General features: G+C 43.3%; 1 protein-coding gene across 1 annotated transcript in view; it reads left to right on the plus strand.

The window, feature by feature from the left end:
- Positions 1–4,579: 4,579 nt before the first annotated feature.
- Positions 4,580–24,823, plus strand: part of DDX46 (DEAD-box helicase 46) — a 380,459-nt gene continuing 360,215 nt past the window's right edge. The window contains exon 1 of the mRNA XM_073620805.1: positions 4,580–4,736. Coding sequence (XP_073476906.1) covers positions 4,720–4,736 — 17 coding nt within the window. The 5' untranslated portion in view covers positions 4,580–4,719. The remainder of the gene's footprint in view (positions 4,737–24,823) is intronic.

A 24,823-nucleotide genomic window follows, 5' to 3' on the forward strand; every position in this document is an offset into this window, starting at 1 on the left:
TATGGAACATGTTCACATCAATGCTTTTTTGTATCTCTGCGTTTTTGGAAAGGGTCGGGGACTTTTTTTCATGCAAAAAGCAGCGTTTTGCATGTAATGGATTTCAATGGACAAGCATCAAAAACGCAAGTGCACCGTTTTTGCAGCGTTTTTGCAGCGTTTTTGCCGTTTTTTTTTTTGTTTTTTTTTATTTTTATTTTTTTGTAATTTTTTTTTAAGACTGTAAAAAAAAATGAAAAAAAAAAAAAAACGCAAAACGCAAAACGCGGCAAAAACGCCGCAAAAACGCTACAAAAACGCTGCTCAAAAACGTGGCAAGCATGAAAAAAAAACCTCCAAAAACGCTCATGTTGCTTTTGAGCGTTTTTGGAGGTTTTTTTTTCATGCTTGCCACGTTTTTGAGCAGCGTTTTTGTAGCGTTTTTGCGCTCGATTCACACCTATGCATGTTGCTTTTGAGCGTTTTTGGAGGTTTTTTTTTCATGCTTGGCACGTTTTTGAGCAGCGTTTTTGTAGCGTTTTTGCGGCGTTTTTGCTGCGTTTTTGCCGCGATTTGCGTTTTGCGTTTTTTTTTTTTTTTCTTTTTTTTTTACAGTCTTAAAAAAAAATTACAAAAAAAAAAACGGCAAAAACGCACCAAAAACGCACCAAAAACGCTGCAAAAACGCTGCAAAAACGGTGCACTTGCGTTTTTGATGCTTGTCCATTGAAATCCATTACATGCAAAACGCTGCTTTTTGCATGAAAAAAAGTCCCCGACCCTTTCCAAAAACGCAGAGATACAAAAAAGCATTGATGTGAACATGTTCCATAGGAACCCATGTTAAAAAATTCCCATGCATTTCTGCAAAATGCAAAATGCATCAAAAAACGCGCTAGTGTGAATGGAGCCTAAGCCTCGGTTCACATGTCAGACGACTTAGCCGCCTGACAAGTTGCGCTCCATTCAGTGCAATGGAACCGTTCTAATCAGAGCGACTCAAGTCGCTCTGACTTAGAAAAGGGTTCCTGCACTACTTGGGGCGACTTCGGAGCGGCTTGGATTGACTTCTATTACAGAAGTCATTTTCAAGTCGTGCTGAAGTCACACTGTATGGGGAGGCTTCAGAGTCGGGCGACTTTGAAGCTGCCCCGGTGTGAACCGAGCCTTATAGGGTTAATTCACACCAGATGCGCTGGAGTGCTTTTGTGAGCGCATTCTCAGAGCATTGTGTTGCATTGGCCCAGTGCTGAAAAGAAGTGCAAAATGCACTACTTCTTTTCAGCGTAATGCAACACGTTCAAATACATGCACATGTGCACAAACGCACATAAAAACAACACACTGCAAGGCATATCGGGAAACAAAGCAAAAAAAACAAAAGCAAATGCAACACACTTAAATGCACGTGGCGCATTACAGCACTTTATGAAAAACACAATGTACCACAATATATTCCTCAAGTTGTGAAGCACTATGTAAACTGATGGCGATATACAACCCCTGGCAAAAATTATGGAATCACCAGTCCCTGAGGATGTTCCTTCAGTATTTTATTGTTGTAGAAAAAAAAGCAGATCACAGACATGGTCAAAAACTAAAGGCATTTCAAATGGCAACTTTCTGGCTTTAAGAAACACTAAAAGAAATCAAGAAAAATAATTGTGGTGGCCAGTAACAGTTAGATTTATAGAAGAAGCACAGGGAATAAATTATGGAATCACTCAACTCTGAGGAAAAAATTATGGAATCATGAAAAACAAACAAACAAAATAACATTCCAACACATCACTAGTACTTTGTTGCACCACCTCTGGCTTTTATAACTGCTTGCAGTCTCTGAGGCATTGACTTAATGAGTGATAAACAGTACTCTTCATCAATCTGGCTCCAGCCTTCTCTGATTGCTGTTGCCAAATCATCTTTGCAGGTTGGAGCCTTGTCATGGACCATTTTCTTTAACTTCCACCACAGATTTTCAATTGGATTGAGATCCGGACTGTTTGCAGGCCATGACATTGACCTTATGTGTCTTTCTTCAAGGAATTTTTTTCACAGTTTTTGCTCTATGGCAAGATGCATTATCATCTTGATAAATGATTTCATCATCCCTAAACATCCTTTCAATAGATGTGATAAGAAAAGTGTCCAAAATTTCAATGTAAACCTGTGCATTTATTGAAGATTTAATGGAAGCCATCTCCCCAGTGCCTTTACCTGACATGCAGCCTCATATCATAATTGACTGTGGAAATTTGCATGTTTTCTTCAGACAGTCGTCTGCATAAATCTCATTGGAACGGCACCAAACAAAAGTTCCAGCATCATCACCTTGCCCAATGCAGATGCGAGATTCATCACTGAATATGACTTTCATCCAATCATCCACAGTCCACGATTGCTTTTCCTTAGCCCATTGTAACCTTGTTTTTTTGTGTTTAGGTGTTAGAGACGGCTTTCTTTTAGCTTTTCTGTATGTAAATCCCATTTCCTTTAGGTGGTTTCTTACAGTTCGGTCACAGATATTGACTCCAGTTTCCTCCCATTTGTTCCTCATTTGTTTTGTTGTACATTTTCTGTTTTCAAGGCATATTGCTTTAAGTTTTCTGTCTTGACGCTTTGATGTCTTCCTTGGTCTACCAGTATGCTTGCCTTTAACCACCTTCCCACGTTGTTTGTATTTGGTCCATGTTTTAGACACAGCCGACTGTGAACAACCAACATCTTGTGCAACACTGCGTGATGATTTACCCTCTTTACCTACATACTAACAAGCAGATTTAATCTGATGCAGGTGTTAGTGTTTGTAATGAAAATTTACAGGGTGATTCCATAATTTTTTCCTCAGAATTGAGTGATTCCATAATTTATTCCCTGTGCTTGTTCTATAAATCTAACTGTTACTGGCCACCACAATTATTAATCTTGATTTCTTTTAGTGTTTCTTAAAGCCAGAAAGTTGCCATTGTAAATGCCTTTAGTTATTGGCCATGTCTGTGATCTGCTTTTTTTCTACAACAATAAACAACTGAAGGAACATCCTCAGGGACTGGTGATTCCATAATTTTTGCCAGGGGTTGTATAAATCCTGTATAATAATAATAACGCGCATGCCTTAACTCATGCGTTGCAATGTGAATGAATGTTTTTTCTGCTGCTCCTAAGGGATTTGGGCAATTTTTTTTTCTGCCTCTAAATGCCCCTGCATGTTAGCCTATATGTCCATGCACGAATAGGCTATTCGAAGAGTTTAGAGGCAGAAGAAAAACCCACAGCCAGTGTGTCTAAGAGTAAGGATGAGCTCCGGCGTGTTTGCACAGGCCACGTGCAGAGCCTGCCAGGAAGTCGGCACTGCGCTGTGCTAAGTACAGGCAGTGAGACATTTCACGATCTCTGCAGCCGCGCATTGGGACAATGTCTCACTGCCTGTGATTAGCTCAGAGCAGTGCCGACTTCCTGGCGGGCTCTGCACGTGGGCTGTGTGAACACGCCGGAGCTCATCCTTATCTAGGAGCAGCGGAGTTTTGGCAGAAAATGCTTAATGCACCTAAATGCGTATAAACGCATTTAAGCGCTAGGCACATGAACGTTAATTAATTTCAATGACCAGAATAAATAATTATTCTGGCCAAGGAAATTAATTGACACTCAAGCGCTTGACGCGCATAAATGTGTTACATGGGTTTACAAGTGTCAATCGCTTTTTCTGCCAAAATGCTGCTGCCTGGAAGAAAGGCATCTAGGAGGGTTTGCAAACCATCCTGGTGTCTAAGGCCTGGTTCACACCTATGCATTTTTAGTGCTTTTTGCACTACAGAACTTGTTCCATAGGAAACCATGTTAAAGTAGTTGTATACCCCCAATGCGGAAGTTGTACCTATAGGTAAGCCTATAATAAGGGTTACCTATAGGTAATGTAAATATCTCTTAAACGTGTGCCGTTTAAGAGATGTTTACCTTATAGCGCCGATGATGTCATCGGCGCATGCGCTGTGAAGAAACGGACCTCTGTGCTATTTCTTCACAAGCAAGTGCCGTGCATGACGCCTCCCGCGTGCATAGGATTGCCACATCATCCCTTTAATCCAGAACACATATTAATTAAACAGGTTCTTAAGCTGATTTAATGCAGGTAAGGCACCAAGTGAGTTTAATTCCCACCTTAATCAGCCACAGAACCAGTGTAATTATTGTGTGTCCTGGATTAAAGGGATGATGTGGCAACCCTATGCGTGCATGCATGGGAGTGACGTCACACAACTCACAAAGCCAGAGGGGTGAAAATGGATGCGGCCACAAGCGGGGTAAGTGGCACATAATGGGTGCTTTTAATTTGCAGGGGAAAAAAAGGGGAAGTAAAACTCATCAGGGTTTACTTCCTCTTTAAATGGACTGCAGTGCAAATCTGCAAAATACACTAAAAATGCACAGGTGTGAACCAGGCCTAAATGCACTTGCAAAAATGCGCCACAGAAAGCTGGAATTGTGCACAAGCCCTGATCAGTTTTTCTTGCATACATATTTGTACTACGTACAACTGAGCGTACACGGTCGACTGAGTTTGACGTAAACCTGCTTAACTCAACCCTTCTGGAGAATTGTCTGCTGTTTTATCCTCCAGACGCAAGGTGGCGCTGTACAACGATTGCTAGCAGTGTTCCTGTTGTGAGGCCCGCTAGTTTTTCCTGGTCGCCCAGTGTGTAAGGACGGAGAGAGCTCAGGCGAAGGCTAGGTACAACGATGGGCAGGGAGTCTAGGTGAGTGAATGTGTGCTGGTGGCACAGCATTGTGTGTAGCGTGCTCTTGTGAATATTCGGCGCGGTAACACGCTGGGCTAGGAATGGGGATATGGCGTGGTTCGGAAATAACTTTTTGGCAGTGTTATTGTGTGAGCGCTTTGATCTGTTAGCGCAGTCCTGTAATGCTCTTCGTTCACACGTTCTTTATATTACATATGGAAGCCTATGTGCGGCCATGGACACTGTTCGTGAGCCAGCATATGTGATCCCCGTACTATCCCATGGAGCTTAGAGTGTGTTTACAGTCAACATTTTTTTTTTATTTTGGACTAGGAGGATCCCTTCACCCATTACAGAGAAAATTCAATCCCAGTAATTTTGTCATCCCTGTGGCCATCTTTTAAATGTCTTGCGTATGCGCAGCAGTCTTTGAGAAGTGATCTGAGGCACACCTGCGCATACAACACTGCTATCTGGGAACTAGGTAGGCCAAACTGCTGCAGACCTCTGCAAGTTCCAGAAGACCTGGCAGAGGCCTTGGGTACGTTTGTGCACAGGTAGAGTCTGGCCAGAAACCCTGCTTCCTGGGATGTGCGACATGGACGTTCTAGAAGGCTTTAGGGGGCGCTACATCAGTCACACCTAAGGCCCGGTTCACACTTGTGCGATGCCAGACATTGCATGTGATTCACACCGCATTGCTGGATACATCACATGCGATGTCTGCAATGCTATTTCAGCCATACAAACTGACTGAAATCGCATTCGCACCAAAATGGTGCAGGACCCTTGTTTTTTTTTGGTCCGCACTGGTATCAGATCGCAAGGGGGTTCACACCTATGTGATCCGATTCCTGCACCATTTTACAGTTTGCACTGCAAACCGATCTGGAGGTGTCAATAAATTTACAATAACACCCCCAGCGGTTCGCAGATTTCGGTGTGAACTATTCTGCGATTGCGGTGCGCACTATTGTGAACCGGGCCTAAGTCAGAAAGGGAAAAAAAAAAAAAAACACAAAAAGGTCTGAAAGCCTTTGAAAAACAAATATATAATTGAGGGAGGAGCCAGGTGGAAAGATATTGTATTGTATTTTGAGCCCTGTACAGACGATTGGACTTTCCGACAGGAAATGTTTCGATGACAGGCTGTTGGCGGTAAATCCGACTGTTTGTATGCTCCATCGGACAAATGTCGGATTTCCGCAAACAAATGTTGGCTAGCAGGTTTTAAAATTTTCTGAGGACAAATGTCTGTTGTCAGATTTTCCGAGCGTGTGTACACAAGTCCGTCAGACAAAAGTCCAAAGTACAAACACGCATGCTCGGAAGCAAGGACGAGCCAGAAGTGGTCGGTCTTATAAACTAGCGTTCCTAATGGAGAATTAACATTCATGACGTGGCAAATTATGAAATCTCCAAATGCAGCGCACAAATCTCTTCATGTTTAATGGGATAATAATGAAGCTGCTTTCTGGTGATACTGATGGAGTTATTGCAAAGTCATTTTTAAAGGCTTTTTTTTTCTAGTGATATCAAGAATAATATTTATTATGCTTTCCTTTTTTTTTTTTTTTTTTTTTTTTTTTTTTTTTTTTTTTTATATATTTGAGTAAGTTACCTCAACACCATTATCCCTAGTTTTTAAGATCAAAGATACAACTATGTTGGTGTCCCTTGTCAATTTTACATTGTATTTTTTTAAAATGTAACTGCCTACTCCCAATGTCATTTGAAGTAAAACACGTAGCCAAGTATTATTCTCCACAATTTTTTTATTGTGCATTAAAAAAAGAAAACAAATAAAATTAGACATGATATCTACCAATAGAACATAACCAAAAAGTGCATTCTATGCATCCAAAAATATAGAAAATATACCAAATCAAATTATTATTTAATAAATAACACGTTATCTCCTCCTGATTCCGCAACATGGCTGGTTGACGAACGGGCGTTCAGAAACTAACTGAAAAGCGCAAATCAACACTCACCAAACTTCTACTAACATGAAAATTAGCAGGAGTCCAAAGGGTGGCGTTAAAGAGCTGAAAAACAATGTAGTACGTCACTACGTTCGTAATTGTTGGCCAACAATTGTGTGGCCGTGTGTATGCAAGACAAGTTTGGGCCAACGCCCTTCTTACAAAATTTTTTTGGTGAACAATCCAATTGTGTGTATGAGGCTTCAGGCTACATTCACTCCGGTGAATAGGGCCTGTGCATATTGTAGTGGCAGTTCCGTCTGCGGCTCTCCGTGGATAGGTGCAGCCGCCGGCCCCATTCACTAGAATGACAGGTCGCCAATGACTGCAGCTATTCTCTGCTCTCTGCACAGCCAGCGATTACCTGTGGTGATTGCTGCTGGATGTGCTTTGTGTGGCTGTGGCTGTAGGCGACCTGTCATAGTGAACAAGACCAGTGGCTGCACCTATCCACTGAGAGCTGCAGAAGGAAATGCAGCTACAATTCCTGCTCTAATCGCTGGTCTTAAAGTGAAAGTCCATGCTAAAACTAAAATCCCTGCATCTATAGCCAACAATATTCAAACACTAACCTATCTAGCCCTGTAAAGAAAAAAAATCAGTATACATACCTTTTCTGTAGGCGGTCCGACCCGATCTCCAGCGGCGGAAGCTCCGATCTCATGCTGAGCTGTTAGCCGCGGCTTCGCTGTGGGTGGGTGCAGAGGACACATCGGAAGCCCCATAGTAAGTCTATGGATGACATCACTCCCCATTAATTTCACAGACGTTGTTGAACGTGTACTCAGCAGAGCTTCTGTCGCTGGAGATCCAGTCGAATCGCCTGCATTGGGGAAATGTTCCTTCTTTTCTTATGTAGACTCAACAGGAAATAAGTCTCTCCAAAGTGAGGAAAATCCCATAGTATGGATTCGCTCCTATGCTTTCTTCCCCAGGAAGTGTTTTACATTTAAATCAATAAAAACTCATGTCAAAATGCGTTTTGTATTAAATGTTGATGTACGTATTGATACTTGCGTTGAAATTAATTTTAAAGTGTTACTAAAAGCAGGACACTGCATTCACTATATCTGGTCTCCCACAGAATATGGAAATTAAACTATTTTAGTAAATATAAACTGCTAAATACCTTTTTTTTTTTTTTTTTTTTATCAGCAGTTACAGCAATCTCGTGACTTCTATGAGTGTTTGGTTAAAGCTTGTAGGAGCAGTTTTTATTCTCCCACAATTGTCATATGAGAATGCAAGACCCCTGACCCCCAGTCTGGACAGTGCTGGTTGGTCCTGTGCTGATTACATGCACTCTCCCAAGAAAAAAAAAAAAAAAAACTTTCTAGCAGTACACACCAAACTGAGCTTGTGCAGCCTGTTCCCTGGCTCTGTAAATATCAGGAAATATATTGAAGCCAGTGGAAGAAGGAGATGATCAGAGGGGACAGGATTGAACAGCCTTTTTTACACCATGCAGAAGATTAACCCCTTAGGCTCCACAGTGAGTATAACAAGCATGCTTTACTGCATATACAGATTTACTGTTGTGGGTTTAGTAACACTTCAATGCATTTTCATTGAGTTAAGTAGTTTACCTTTACAGTAAAAATGGTAAACACCGGACCCCCTCCCCAGTTCTTGCTGTAAGTAAATGTCAGCGCTTCCAGGACAGACCAGATGGATTCTGATTGGCCAGCCAATCAGAGTCCATCTGGTCCATCCCGGAAGCACCGATGGAGAAGAGCAGTAGTTTCAAAATGTGGACCGCTGTAGCAGCTGCTGAACTAACACTTGAAATGTAAAACCTCATCAAGCAAAGGTGTGCATCCAGCCTTAGACAGTTGTCATGAGAAACACACGTCCTCATGTGAAGATTTCTCTTCTATTGCTCTTGAGGTGACTACTTAAAAGAGAAGTATGGGAATTTTTTTTTCCCCCATAATCATACTAGGTAGGTGGGTGGATGCAGCATCGGTCCGATGCTGAGTCGGTCCCCCCGCCGCCTCTGCACTGAGAACTAAGCCACCACCGCTCAGCTGCTTGTCAGTTAGCAGCTCTCCTGCTCCTCCATGCTCATTGGAGCGCTGAGCTGCGGAGGGGCAGGGAGTAGCCATCTCAGCAGCTCACTGAGATGGCCATCAGTCCAGGCACCTCGCGGATCCAGACTTCCAGAATCGGGATGACGCGGTGCCTGGACTGATCTGTGTGACATCAGCAGAGAGCAAACTTCAGACCGCTCTCTGCTGAAAACGGGTCACAGGAGTACAAAACGGATTGCACTCCTGTGACCCTTAGGAGAAGCTCAGCCTAACGAGCTCAGGCTGGACTTCTCCTCCTTTTAAACTGCCCACAAAGCTGCATCATTCATTCAGAGATGGGTGAATGAATAACCTAGAAATACCTTATGTCACACTGCAGACAAACTTGTAATTCTCAATGTAATATGAGTGCGGTCATTAGTGCACTCATAGTCCATTGACCGTTCCTTTAGCCGTACCAAGTCCGTACCTTGGTAAATGAAGAAAGTCTGCAGGATCCAAGCTTGTATGCAAAACAAAACTATAAATGCACATTTCTCAAGTCGTCTTCCAGGACAGCCCATGAGACCTAGGGCTCCCTCTCAGTATTAGTGTTTCCTTCGGACAGGAGGGTTAACATGTCCTGGAACCTGAGGTCCCTATGTCTCATGGGCTGTCCTATGGATACTTACAGGGCCAGCAGTGCAATCCTTCTCCTGCCCTGACCGACACTTCATCCTGTGGGTGGAGGTGGCTGTTCATCCCCCTGTACTCAGTGCCTGGAGAGGGCCAGGACCGCCGGAGATGTCTGAGGAGCAGGATGGTCTAGCCCTAGGTTCGTTTTGCTGGATGTCCCATGGCCTGGGTTAGCAGCATCCCTGCCGGAAGCGTGGCTGGCTTCGTTTGAGGAAGTAAGTGAAGCTGTTCCCGGGCTGATGAGAGGAAGGGGCGGAGCTCCACACTGGCCCACAGGAAATGCCCAAGTCTCATTTCTGGCTGCAGTGATGTAGTCAGTGGACGCCGAAGACAATGGTTCCAGTCTCCTTAAAGGCGCGAACAGGGGGAGATCGGGCGGCTGGTGTTTATTGCAGTGAGACCCAGCAGATGCTGCGGAACATTGGGAGAGTGGGGTGGATCCTTTTGCAGCACCTGCACAGGCAGTGGAAGCAGGCTCTAGCACCAGCACCTCACAGGTAAGCCTGAGGATCCTTCCCTCTTGCAAATCCTTTGGTGATATTTTCCTTTGTTCACCATAGGCCTAAGGGGGCTTGGTGAAGGGGGCACCTTTCCTTTCTTCACTGGTGGTGTGTTGTGGAGATTAGGGTGGTCTAATATCAGCCTGGTGGTCTTTTGTCTTGCAGGCCAAGACTCCGGACAAGGCCCAGGTGCAACCACCCAAAAGGAAACGTGCAGTCTGCATAAGCAAGTTGAGCTCCTCATGGAGTAAAGCAGTTTGCCGTTCATGCATAGATAACCTAGTCAAAGATGCCCCAGCTGTATCTTGTCAGAAGACTCTTACATCTTCTGTAAGAGATGAGTTAACTTTAACGTTAAGCTCTTTCAAATCCCTATTTGTCAGAATGCAGGTCCCTCAAGGTCACTCTTCGGATAGGACTTTGGCCCTTTCTGGAGCTCTGCCGCAGAGTGCAGTTAGTGCGGATCCAGAGGAGGAGATTACACCTCCCCATTCTTCTCAGGAGGACTTTGGGTCAGACGAAGAGCCTTAGGCTGCATTCACACTACAGTGTTTTGAATCGCGGGCAGATTTGCGGCGGATTTGCCTGCAATTTGACAGCCCCGAGGTGTGAATGAAAAAACGTGGGACTTGCATTCGAGATGCCATTCATTTGAATAACATCTCAAATCGCGGATGCGGGTCTGCCACGATTGTCACGCTGCAATCGCGAGACGCATGTCTCCCAAAAGTAGCACCTGAACTACTTTTGGACTACATTCGTCCCGCGATGTGGGTTGCCGCAATTGCAGCACGTTTTATTATGCGGCAGACCCTCACCCCGATTTGTGGTGTCATTCAAATGAATGGCATCTTGAATGCGAGTCTCGCGTCTTGTCATTCACACCTCAGCACTGTCAAATCGCCGGTAGATCTGCGGCAAATCTGCCCACGATAAACGCTGTATTGTAAATGCAGCCTAAGGCTCTTCGTCTGACCCCAAGTCCTGAGAAGAAAACCCATACCAATGAAACGAAAATCAGACTTTGAGTTCACATCCGACAAAAATGTTATAGTCTGCACATCCAGCTTTTGTCTGATGAAAAAGTGAAATCAGCTTTCGAAAGCACCGTACTAATGGTAAGATTTGCGGAGGATCGGTTGTTGTAACACAATTGACATCCGAAAATCAAAGCGTGTGTACGGGTCTTTAGAATAGGGAATTCGTCAGGGGCTCTAGGTACAAACTGTCACTAGAGGATGTCGATGATTTGTTGAAAGCTATCTATGTGACACTTGAAATTGAAGAGGAGAAGACGCAATTGTCCAAGCATGATCTTATGTTTGAAGGAATGCTTAAAGCGGAGCTCCGCCGAATTTTTTTTTTAAAAGTCAGCAGCTACAAATACTGCAGCTGCTGACTTTTAAAACATGGACACTTGCCTGTCCAGGCCGCCCGCGATGTCGGCACCCGAGGCCGAACCATCTCTCGGCTTGCGGTTTCACTTCCTGGTTCCCTACTGCGCATGCGCAAGTCGCGCAACGCAATACGGATGGTCCCTGCTGTCTCTGGGATGCCGTGTTTCCCAGCAGACAGCGGGGGGGGGAGGGGGACAGGATGTGGCGTAAATAACCGCAGATTCTGCGGCTATCTATGCCGGAAGTGGGTACAGATACCTGTAATATACAGGTATCTGCACCCCCCTCTCCCCTGAAAGGTGTCAACTGTGACACTGGAGGGGGGGAGGAATCCGATGAGTGGAAGTTCCACTTTTGGGTGGAACTCCACTTTAAGAAAAAGGCCAGGGTTTTTCCTGTGCATAGCTCCCTTCTAGATTCAATTCAATTAGAATGGGAAAATCCAGAGAGAAAACCCTTCTTTTCCAGTAACCTGAAAAGGAGGTTTCCTTTTGAGGAAGATGCAACGCAGCCTTGAAACAAATACCCCAAGTTGGACGCGCCTCTGTCAAAAATTTTCAAGAATACAGGCCTTGCATTTGACAACATGGGCACCCTTAGGGATCCCATGGATAAAAGGGGTGAACGCAGGGCTTGGGACTTATGAATTGTCAATCTTAAACCAGCCTTAGCTTCTACATGTGTAGCAAGAAATCTCGAACTGTGGTTAACACAGATACAAACGGACCTTTCTGCAGGAACTTGTCCTTCCCGCTCCTCTTCCAACAGTGGGTTTTCTAGGTTATTCTTCTGGGGATGCGGTTACAATGGCAGCTAGGAACTCTGCTTTGGTAAATTTGGCCAAAAGAAGTCTCTGGCTCAAAACATGGCCAGGTGACTCTGCTTCTAAGCTGCGCCTGGGTGGGCTTCCCTTATCAGGCGACCATTTGTTTGGCTCTGGATTACAAGAAGCACTAGAGAGCATGGCTGACAGGAAAAAGGCTTTTACAGAAAATAAAAAGAAGCCAACTGTCAGAATTTTTTTTTCGAGGCCAAGGCAGGGGGTGCGAGAAAAAGAAAGTAGGCCTAAGAAACATTGGACCGGCCACAAGGGTAGTGGTGGTGGTGGGGGTCTTGTTTAACCCTCCTCAACAACCCGCCAAGCCACAATGACTCTTGTTGCCCAGTGCGAGGACGGTTGACTGCCTTTCTCCCACAGTGGGCAGCAGTCACCTCAAGCCTGTTCATCCTGGACCTGGTGACCAATGGGCACAGGCTGGAATTCTCTTCCTAGCCACCAGAGAGGTTGTTGGTCACCAATCCCACCCACGATCGGATAAAAGCGACGGCCCTCTGCCTCCAGATTGGAGACTTGGTAGATCAGGAAGTCCTGATCCCGGTCCCTCGGTTTATCAGGGCAAAGGCTTTTATTCACATATCTTTGTGATAGAGAAGCCTTTATGGCAAAACTGGATTTAAGGGATGCCTATTTGCACATTCTGATTCATTCAGCATACCAAAAATTTTTGAGACTAGTGGTGAAAATGGGATCGGAAATCCATAATTTTCTGTTCCAGGCGCAGCCCTTTGGGTTGTCATCAGCTCCATGCATCTTTACAAAAGTCCTGGGAGAAGCGTTGGCTCCGTTAAGACTAAAATCTATTATGTTCATACCTTACCTGGATGACCTTCCAGTAGTGGCAGAGTCGCAGCAGAAGCTAGAAAGGGATCTCCAGATTGTGCAGAGGATTCTCTAGTTGCTAGGCTGGTTAATCAACAGGGAGAAATCTTCTCTGATCCCAGCCCAGAGAGTAACATATCTCGGGTACGAAATTTGCTCGATAGAACAGAAGATTTACCTTCCTCAGGAAAAAGCTTTAAAAATGACTGACTCAGATTTGCATCATTGCAAACCAACCAGTGAGTTTCACTCAGAAGTCTCAAGAGCAGTAGGCCTGATGACCTCCTTGTTTGTCTGCAGTACCGCCGGCGAGGTCCCACCAACGACCACTGCAGTTGTTCCTTCTAAGTAACTGCGACGGATCCACAAGTTATTGAGATATGGAGGTTGGAAAACCATCCAGGGTAAACGGAACCCTGTGGTGGTGGAGATCGCCACTTCACCTGACTAGAGGATTGGAATGGTGCATTCAAATATCTCAAAGGATCATCACAGATGCAAGTTCCTATAACTTGGAAGCCCATTTAAACAATGCAGTAGCGCAGGGAAGATGGTCTCCTGTGGAAGCAAGGGCTTCATCAAATCGGAGAGCTGCTGGCGCTACAGAGGACCTTTAGAAGCCTTTTGAGCCGAAAATTGGCAGTCTCCATCTGCAGATTCGATCCGACGACATTTCTACTGTAACGTGCCTCAACAAGCAAGTGGGTACGAAAAGTCGAACTCTTCAGCTCATAGCCCACAAAATCTTGTTGTGGGCCGAGGTGAATCTAGCCTCCGTTGCAGCAATTCACCTAAAAGGGATGCAAAACTGTCTGGGGGGATTACCTGTGTCGCAACAATTGGTCTCTTCTCCCAGAGATTTTTGCTGAAATCATCAGCAAGTGGGGTTTACCTGAGGTGGATCTTTTTGCAACCCAAATTAACTGCAAGACAGAAATTATTTTCCCTGAATCCAGCGGATCGGTCCCTGGGAATCGATGCTCTAGTTAATCTCTAGTTATGCTCTAGTAAATCCCTAGCCATTCAGCCTCTGCTATGCCTTTCCTCCTGTCGGGCTAATCCCGGAGGTCCTCCGAAAGTTTGTTAGAACAAATCTCATCCTAAAGTGGAAGTAAACCCTCACATATACTCAGTGAAATGAACAGCCTCAGATGATACACAGGGATGAAACAAATCTTCCAATATAATTATTACATCCACATCTGCTGTCTTCAACTTTTATATACTGTTTAGAAAGTTCAGATTGTGTTAGGAAACTTTCTCTTCCTGTTTTAACAGGGAATGTGATGTAATGTCTGGGCATATAGCTAAAACAGCTGATTGGAGGAAAGGCACACACCCCCTCTCCACATAGGCAAAGACTCTCAGAGGTGTTTTGTAACAAGGCTAGCTGCCTGCTAATCTTTTTATAGCAACCTCCCCTTACACAAATTTCAGCTTTTATCTGATGTGTGGGAGAATTTGTCAGGAGTTATCAGGCTGATAACAGAGGAATGGGTCAGGAGAAAGCTATGAGACTTGGCTCTTTTGAAGAGAGATAACAAAACAATGCAGATATATGTGCACAGCTCAAATTTCATGAATTGGGTTTACATCCACTTTAACCACTTCAATACTGGGCACTTTTCACCCCTCTCCTTCCCAGACCAATTTTCAGCTTTCAGCGCTGTCACACTTTGAGAATTGCGTGGTGATGTAACACTGTACCCCCAAATTACATTTTTATCTTTTTTTTTTTTTTTTTTCCCACACAAATAGAGCTGTTTTTTTTTTTTTTTTTTTTTTTTTTTTTTTTGTGGTATTTAACCACTTGACCACTGGGCACTTAAACCCCCTTCCTAACCAGACCAATTTTCAGCTTTCGGTGCTCTCACACTTTGAATGACAATTACTCAGTCATACAACACTGTACCCATATGAATTTTTTGTCCTTTTTTTTCACACAAATAGAGCTTTCTTTTGGTGGTATTTAATCACCGTTGGGTTTTTTATTTTTTGCGCTATAAAAGAAAAAAGTGAAAATTTGGTAAAAAAATGAATTTTTCTTTGTTTCTGTTATAAAATTTAGCAAATTAGTAATTTTTCTTTGTAAATTTTGGCCAAAATTTATACTGCTACATATCTTTGGTAAAAATAAGTACAACTTGGTGTATATTATTTGGTCTTTGTGAATGTTAGAGAGTCCAAATGCTATGGTGCCAATATCTGAAAATTGATCACACCTGAAGTACTGATGGCCTATCTAATTTCTTGAGACCCTAACATGCCAGAAAAGTACAAATACCCCCCAAATGACCCCTATTTGGAAAGAAGACATTCCAAGGTATTTAGAAAGATGCATGGTGAGTTTTTTTGAAATTGTCATCTTTTCCCACAATTCTTTGCAAAATCAAGATTTTTTTTTTTTCTTTTTTTTTTTCACAAAATTGTCATATTAGAAGGTTATTTCTCACACACAGCATATGCATACCACAAATTACACCCCAAAACACATTCTGCTATTACTCCCGAGTATGGCGATACCACATGTGTGAGACTTTTACACAGCGTGGCCACATACAGAGGCCCAACATGCACGGAGCACCTCCAGGCGTTCTGGAGCACCCAGGCCAATTCTTATATTTCTCTCCTACGTGTAAAAATAATAATTTATTTGCTAGAAAATTACATAGAACCCCAAAACATTATATATATTTTTTTTAGCGAAGACCCTAGAGAATACAATGGCGGTTGTTGCAACTTTTTATCTCGCACGGTATTTGCGCAGCAATTTTTCGAACGCTTTTTTTTTTGGAAAAAAAACAGTTTTGTGCTTTAAAAAAAAATAAAACAGTAAAGTTAGCCCAATGTTTTTGCATAATGTGAAAGATGAAGTTACGCCGAGTAAATAGATACCTAACATGTCACCCTTCAAAATTGCACACTCTTGTGGAATGGTGCCAAACGTCGCTACTTAAAAATCTCCATAGGTGACGCTTTAAAATTTTTTACTGGTTACATGTTTTGAGTTACAGAGGAGGTCTAGGGCCAAAATTATTGCTCTCGCTCTAACGTTCGCAGTGATACCTCACGTGTGTGGTTTGAACACCATTTTTATATGTGGGCGGGACTTACGTATGTGTTCGCTTCTGCATGCGAGCACACGAATGTGGGCGCTTTAAACATATTATTTTTTTTTTTTTTTTTTTTTTATTGTTTATTTTACTTTATTTTAGTTTGACACTTTTTCCCCCCCAAAAAAAATTTTGATCACTTTTATTTCTATTACAAGGAATGTAAGCATCCTTGTAATAGGAATATGGCATGACAGGTCCTCTTTACAGTGACATATGGGGTCAATAAGACCCCACATCTCACCTCTAGGCTGGGAAGCCTGAAAAAAAAAAAAAAAAAAAAACGATCTTGGCTTCGATCGTAGCGGTGAGTCGGTAGAAGCACCGGAGGGTGGCGGGAAGGGGGGGGGCGTCCCCTCTCGCCTCCCGTAAGAACGATCAAGCAGTGTAACAGCCACTATGATCATTCTTATGGTGTAGGGAATCGCCGGCTGAAAAAGCTGATATCTGAATGATGCCTGTAGCTGCACCCATCATTCAGATATCCCCGCTCAAAGTCAAGGACGTCATATGACTGTGGGCGGGAACTGGTTAAAAATTGCGGGGTATTGCGGAGTAGTGCAGGGTATATTGCTGGGCATATTGCAGAGTATTGCGGGGCATATTGCAGAGTATTGCGGGGCATATTGCAGAGTATTGCGGGGCATATTGCAGAGTATTGCGGGGCATATTGCAGAGTATTGCGGGGCATATTGCAGAGTATTGCGGGGCATATTGCAGAGTATTGCGGGGCATATTGCAGAGTATTGCGGGGCATATTGCAGAGTATTGCGGGGATGGCTGAGCATGGAGGGATCGATGGATGTGACTGCAATTGTCACTGAGCACCGCTGTGGGCACTACACATGCAGCCCACAGCGGTGCTGCTATCCGATCCCTCCCCCTCTCCCCTCGCACTGTACCAATCGGTACAGAGAGGGGAGGGAGGAACCGGCATCATGACATGACGCCGGTCTGTTGACATGTGATCGCTCCGTCATTTGACGGAGCGATCACATGGTAAACGGCCGCGATCAGCGGCCGTTTACCGTGATCCGTGATGCGCCGGGTCCTCTGGACCCGGCGGTCACGGAAGTTCTCGGGTGCGCGCCCCAGGGGGCGCGCGAGAGCAGTATTCTGGGAGGACGTCCCACGGACGTCCACCCAGAACTAGCCGACCGCGCTGCAGCCGTCTTTCGACTATGGCCCGGTCGGCAAGTGGTTAATCAATGCTGTGGTTTTTATTTTTTACGCTACAAATAAACCCCCAAATTTTCCAAAAAAATGCATTTTTCTTAGTTTCTGTTATAGAATTTAGCAAATAAGTAATTTTCACTTGATAAATTTTGTCCAAAAATGATGCTGCTACATTTCTTTGGTTAAAAATAACTCAAATCAGTGTTTATTTGGTGTTGGCAGTGATGGGGGACAGACAGATGTTTTTATGGGGACACTGAAATGTGTATAGGGACAGGGCAGTGATGCCTGGTGTACTGTTTGTGGGGTGATCTGTAACAGCTCACTGTGTAAAACCATCCTCACACAGAGAGGTGTCACAAATCTGCAGATTCCCCCTCTTGACCCCCCTCCCCCCACACTGAGCTCTCACTGAGCTCAACAGGGAGAACTGTCAGAGACATGTGTTTGTTTACATTGTAACGGCTGTGATTGGACACAGCCGTCAGGTGATCGGGAGGGCCAATCACTGGGCCCATATCCCGATCTCTGCTCAGCTGGATTCTGTGATCCTAACGATCACAGGATCGAGCCGCAGCGCCCACTTAGAACAAGGAGAGGACCACCCAGCCGTTTATGTGCAGTGCCCAGGTGGGAGGTGGTTAACCACTTGCTGGCCATTATGACGTCCTGGGCTTTCAGTGGTGATATCTGAATGATGCATGCAGCTAACAGGCATCATTCAGACATCAGTCTTTTCTGTCGGCGATTCTCTTCACCGTAAGAACAATCCTAGCAGCTGTTCAGCCACTTGATCGTTCTTAGGAACAAAAGTGATTTGTGAAAGTGTAAAAATAAAAAAATTAATAAAATTAACTATAAACAAAAATTAAGCGTCCCTGTGAGCTCACACGCGAAAGCATACGAAGGTCGCGCCCGCATATGTAAACCACGTTCAAACCACACATGTGAGGTATCACCACGAATGTTACAGCGAGAGAAATAATTCTAGCACTAGAATTTCTAAAGCTAAAATTTCAAAGTGTCGCCAATGGAGATTTTGAAAAACTGAAGTTTGGCGCCATACCACAAGTGTGGTTTTAAAGCGTGACATATGAGGTATCTGTTTACGTGGCATATCCTCATCTGTCATATCATACAAAAAAATGGGCTAACTTTACTGTGTGTGGGTTTTTTTTTTTTTTTTTTTTAATTTTTATTCCTGAAAGTATTTTTTTTTTTTTTTTTTTTTCCAAAAAATGGTTTGAAAAATTGCTGCACAAATACAGTTTGACAAAAGAAGTTGCAATGACAGGCATTTTATTTTCCAAGGTCTCTGTAATTTTCCAGCAAAAAAAAATGATTTTTACATGTAGAAGAGTGCATGAATTTGACAAGGGGAAAGTGGTTACTAGCCCCCTTTTGGCCCAAGAGGCCTTGGTTTTCTCTTCTGCAGGCTCTAGCTTCAGAGCCTCCAGTCAACCTCTTAAAGATACAAGACTTATTGTCTCAGGGTCCAGTGTCGCACCCGCAAGTGGAATCCTTGAACTTGATGGCTTTGTATCTGAAGAAAAGATATTAAGCTCCCAGGGATTCTCGGATAAAGTGGTCAGAACCCTGGATAATTGCAGGAAACTTGTTACAAGAGCTATATGCGCCAAGGTTTGGAAGAAATTTTAACTCTTGGTTGTCTGAAAATCAGAGATTTTCTCACGACGTTCCGTCAATTTTGGAAATTTTTTCAGGAGTGTGCCGACAAGGGTCTATCCCTTAGGCTCTGTTTCCACTAGTGCGACTTTTCATGCGACTTGGAACTGAAAAGTCGCATGACAAATTGTTTCCCATGATTTCCAATGAGTACCGTTCATATCTGTGCGACTTCAAGTCGCAGCGACTTCAAAGTAGTCCCTGCACTACTTTGGTCCCACTTTGATGCGACTTGAGGTCTATAGATACAGGCATTGCTTCAAATCGCGGTAAAAAGTCGCGGTAAAATCGCGGTAAAAAATCGCGGCAAAATCGCGCGACTTTGGGGACGCACTAGTGGAAACCTAGCCTAAGTGCTTTCAAAGTTCAGGCTGCAGCTATTAGTGGTTTCCTCCCGTACTCTTTCTTGGAAAATCCTGTTATAGCGAGATTTTTTTTAAAATCAATCGCTAGGTCTAAACCTGCCACCTTTGATAAGGCGTATGCGCGCAAAACATGTAAGGCACGATTGCCACGGCAACATTTGAGCTTGCAATCCACCTTCTTACATCCGGGTCCTCCTTGTTTCCAGCTCTGTCGTCCGCGTCATCCAGGGCACCTGATCTCTGCTAGCCCGATCAGCTTGTTCGAGTCTAACCTCCAGCGATGTCAATTATGGTACATCTCCCGCGGCACATCGGGTCGGACACCCGTGACAAGCCACCGGTCGGATCATCGTGACCCGTGCCTTTCAATCTTGGCTACTTCCCCTGCATATCAGGTTATTCATCCCAGGACTGAGCCTTGGAGTTGACTTGTTGATGTTATTAACCCCTCGTCATCCGGACCAATGGTGGTATCGTGCATATATTCTTTTACAGTAGATCAACAATATCTCATTTCCCTCTGATAGATGTTTTTAAAATATTCCAAGTTTGCATTTATTAAATGCACTTTACTTGGCATATTATCTGCAAAGTTTCTTTATGCTAGTCCCATACTGCGCTGCATTGGTTTTGTATGCTATGTCTCCATGGGCTGTCCTGGAAGACTCTCAGAAAAGGCGTTACTGTTAAGTCTTGTGCCGAAACAACTAATCGATTATGAAAATAGTTGTCAACTATTTTCATAAACCATTAATTGGCCAGCCGATTAGTTGGCCTGCATACAGAATACATTATTTGTTTACATATCAGGAAATGCAGTGAAGCACACATACAGCTCAGTACACCATCCATACATGTCAATAAGTGCTTGAGAACTTGTGAATGTGTATGAGTAGCAATTCCTTATGGAACATGTAGTCCTGGGCAGGAAGTGAGTGGTTCTAAAGGCGGAAGTTTTGTTTCCCTTGCTGTAGGGACAATCTATACCAGGGGTAGGCTACCTCGGCCCTCCAGCTATGGTGAAACTACAAGTCCCATGAGACATTGCAAGACCCTGACAATCACTAGCATGACTCGCAGAGGCATGATGGGATTTATAGTTTCACCACAGCTGGAGTGCTGAGGTTGCCTACCCCTGCTCTATACTATACTTTGCAGCTTGCTATTGGGGCACTCTGAAGGCAGGAGGAGACAGAAGCATTGGTGGGGGGACCCTAGAAGAGGAGAATCGGGACTGCTCTGTGCAAAACCATTACACAGAGCAGGTAAGTAACATGTTTGTTTTAAAAAAGAAATCACTTTAAAGACTCTGTGCAGGGAAGATCAGCATCTGAACCCAGAGAAGGTGAGGCTGATAGACTGGAGGTAATAGAAGGCATTACAATTACATTTAAAGTAAACTTTTACCAGTATTGTGTATTATATTTAAAATGATTTTAGTCATGATAAAAGTCTCAGCTTTTAGTACTACTTAACCACTTGAGGACCAGCCGCCGCAGTTATACTGTGGCAGGTTGGCTCCCCTGGGCGAACCGTCGTAGCTGTATGCCAGCCATTTAAGAGCACTAGGGGGAGCATGACGGCAGAAGACGATGCACGTGCCCAGCGGCCGCAATGTTCGCCAGGCACCCACAATCGCTCCTGAGAGAGACAGAACAGAGGTCTGTCAATGTTAAACAGACAGATCTCCGTTCTGTCGGGAGTTGAAACTGATTTGTTGTTCCTACTGATTAGGAACAACGATCGGTCTCCTCCCCCAGTCAGTCCCATTCCCCCCACAGTTAGAAACACTCCCTAGGAAACACAACCTTTTGCTTGCCCCTAGTGTTAACCCCTTCCCTGCCAATGACAGTAATCGGTGGCTATTTTTAGCTCTGATCGCTGTATAAACGTCAGTGGTCCCAAAATAGTGTCAAAAGTGTCCAATCTGTCCGCTGCAATGTAGCAGTCCCAATTAAAAATCACAGACTGCTGCCATTACTAGTAAAAAAGAAAAAAAAAATTAATAAAAAATGCCATAAATCTATCCCCTATTGGGGATATTTATCGTAATTTTTTTTTTTTTTCAAAATTGTCGCTCTTTTTTTGTTTTGTTTATAGCATAAAAAATAAAAACCGCAGAGGTGATCAAATACCGCCAAAAGAAAGCTCTATTTGTGGGGGGGAAAAAAAGGACGTGAATTTTGTTTGGGTACAGTGCCGCACTACTGCGCAATTGTCAGTTAAATCGACGCAGTGCCGTGTCACAAAAAATGGTCTGGTCATTAAGGGGGCAAATCTTCCGGTCCATAAAGTGGAGTTGCACCCATTTTTACAACTTTTCAGCATCCCTCACTAAACTGTGCACTGTAAACAAATTGGATATTTTTTTTTCTCAGCACCTACTGTATATCTGCTGTATTCATTTTTCACTTCCTCCTCCCTGGCCGTGGCCCATCGCATTATTTCCTCTTTGCAATGCCTTCTGGGAAGGGGCAGCAACTTCCTCTGACACTGCCGTTGCTATGGAAACCTGACCTGAAACCTATTACACTGCTTGTGCCGCACTGAGCATGTGCGAGATCTGCAAGGATGAGATCCAGGAAGAAATACAGTCTGGCTTCAGATGCCCACGGCCTGCTGGAAGTTTATAAAATAACAAACTACTGTTATAAACGAACAAAACAGACCTTAGTTTAGACTAACTTTACTAGAATACATTAAGCTTGTGTATTATAGGGGTATTTTTATTTAAAAAGTATAATTTCGGCTGGAACACCACTTTAAGTGGTTAATATAAAATATTTATACCTCCCTTCCACCATTACAGTGGATATACAAAATCTACACACCCCTGTTAAAATGCCAGATTTCTGTGATGTAAAACAAATGAGACAAAGATGAATAATTTCAGAACTTTTTCCACCTTTTAATGTGAGACATAAACTGTACAACTCAATTGAAAAACAGACTGAAATATTTTAGGGAGGGGCAGGAAAAATAAAATAATGTGGTTGCGTAAGTGTGCACACCCTCTTATAACTGGGGATGTAGCTGTGTTCAGAATTAAGCAATCACATTCAAACTCATATTAAATAGGAATGGGTACACACCTGCCATCATTTTAAAGTTCCTCTGAGTAACCCCAAATAAAGTTCAGCTGTTCTAGTAGGTCTTTCCTGACATTTTCTTAGTTACATCTAGAGCTGCACAATTAATCATTAAAAGATCACAATCTCAGTTCACCCCCTCTGACTATCTATGTTTAGTGTCTGGATTCTTTCATGTTACAAGTATAAAGTTTTCTGCTTACTCTGGCAGTCTGCCAAACCTGGCATTCTGCCAAGATTTTAACATTGTAACTCTTCTGACTTAGATCAAAGGGATGAAACTTCTGTGTGAATATGCAGGAAGTTTAACCACTTAAAGTCTAAACCTTTTTCTGACACTTGTTTCTTACAGTTAAAATCAAATTTTTTTTTTTTTTGCTAGAAAATTACTTGGAACCCCCAAACATATATTTTATATATATATATATATATATATATATAATATTTTTTAGCAGAGATTCTAGAGAATAAAATGGGGATATTTTATGTCACACTGTATTTGCACAGTGGTCTTTCAAACGCAATTTTTTGGGAAAAGGAAAAGTACACTTCAATGAATTAAAAAAAAAAAAACAAAAAAAAACAAAACAGTAAAGTTAGCCCAATTATTTTGTTTAATGGGAAAGATGATGTTACACCGTGGGAAAAAAAAACACTGCGATTTTCTTAAAAAAAAAAAAACTCTGATTTGCCGATTTGAATCAAGTGATACCTCACATGCGTGGTTCAATTGCTGTTTACATATGACACCAGAACGACGCTTGCATTTGCCTTTGCGTGTGAGCACAGGGGGACGGGGTGCTTTTAATTATTTTGCTTTTTTATTTCATTTTTAAGCTCCTTTCATTTTTTTTATTATCTCAGTGAATGTAAATATCCCCTAAGATAGCAATAGATAGTGACAGGATAGTTAAAAAAATGGGGTCTATTAGACCCTAGATCTCTCCTCTGCCCAAAATCGGTGTGATAAAATGCTTTCCCAATGGCGCTGTTTATATCCGGCGAAAGTCATGAAATGCTCGTAGCTTCCGGTTTCTTGGGCTATAGAGATGATTGGAGCCGTTCTGGTCTCCGATCAGCTCTATGGTCAGCTGGCAGAACCACTGGCTGCATTCTCGGGTTCCCTGTTGGGACAGGAGAGTCCGAGAAAAACTCGGAAGACGGTGGGGGTTCGTTCCCTCCCACTGCTTGTAAAAGCAGTCTAGAGGCTAATTAGCCGCTAGGATTGCTTTTACCTGAAAGCTGACCGCTGGCTGAAAAGGATGATACCTAAACCTGCAGGCATCTTTCTGGTATAACCACTCAAAGTCCAGCAACATACCAGTACGTTGCTGGTCCTTGTTGGGCATATGTTGTAATGTTCTTTCTTTCATGTAGCCTGTGGGCTGAACGAAAAAAAGAGATTGATCGGTGGGTATGCCCACAATTTAAATACTGCCCTAAATCCCCCCACTTCTAATGATGGGCATACACGCACCATTTTTTTTTTTTTTAACTGTGGTGGTGGAATCACCTCCTACAGCGCTGGAGTCGCTGATTTTCGTATCGTGAGAGCAACCGCTGTTGCCGTCAAGTTAACTAAATCAGTGCTGCAGCTGAATGGCATACCTGAAAAGTAAACAACGGAAAGATAAAACATTAACTCGATAAAACAACTTGAATTTTTAACGCAATCTGTGCCTAAAAAATATATGCCGAAGCATGGGGGAAATCTGCCCTTAATGTTAGGAGCAAATAGCTCCTCCACCCCTGCCCCTTCGGCATATATGCTGTGTTTTTTTTTTTTTTTTTTTTTTTTAACTGTGGTGGTGAAATCGCCTTCTACAGCGCTGGAGTCACGACTTTACGTATCGTGGGAGCAAACGCTGTTGCTGTCAGAATAAATAAACCTGTGCTGCAGCTGAATGGCGTACCTGCTTAGCAAATGATGGTTAACAATAAAACAAAGTAAAATAAAACATTACCGTTCTAAAATACAGTAACAATAGATATAGAACAATAGAGAACGAACATAAAAAAAATAAAACCACAACTATTTTTGGCTTTATTTTGTGTGGGTTTTTTTTTTTTTTTCTGCACTTTTATATAAACTGTAAACGTTCCAGATTAGGTTCTCAAATGTGATGGCCATCTCATCTTTCGAGACCATGTGTAAGTGTGCCCTAGGACTGTGCAATGCTGTACCCTACGCTAATACTCCGCTAGAGTGTGGTAGCGTTTGAAACAATGCAGAGACCAGGTTGGCCAGGACAGGAGGGACAATAAAAGCGGGTGTCATGTCTAAATCCACGTTTTCTGCAGACATGACATCTTCTTTGGGGATTTCTTTGGGTAGGGGTACCAGGGAGGAAAATGCCTCTTATGCAGCCGGCTCACTGCATTTGCGTTGGGAAGGTAAGCCACAGCACCAGCTGGAAACAGAAGGGCTG

This window comes from Aquarana catesbeiana, linkage group LG03, assembly GCF_042186555.1.
Source record: "Aquarana catesbeiana isolate 2022-GZ linkage group LG03, ASM4218655v1, whole genome shotgun sequence".
NCBI classification, from domain to species: domain Eukaryota; kingdom Metazoa; phylum Chordata; class Amphibia; order Anura; family Ranidae; genus Aquarana; species Aquarana catesbeiana.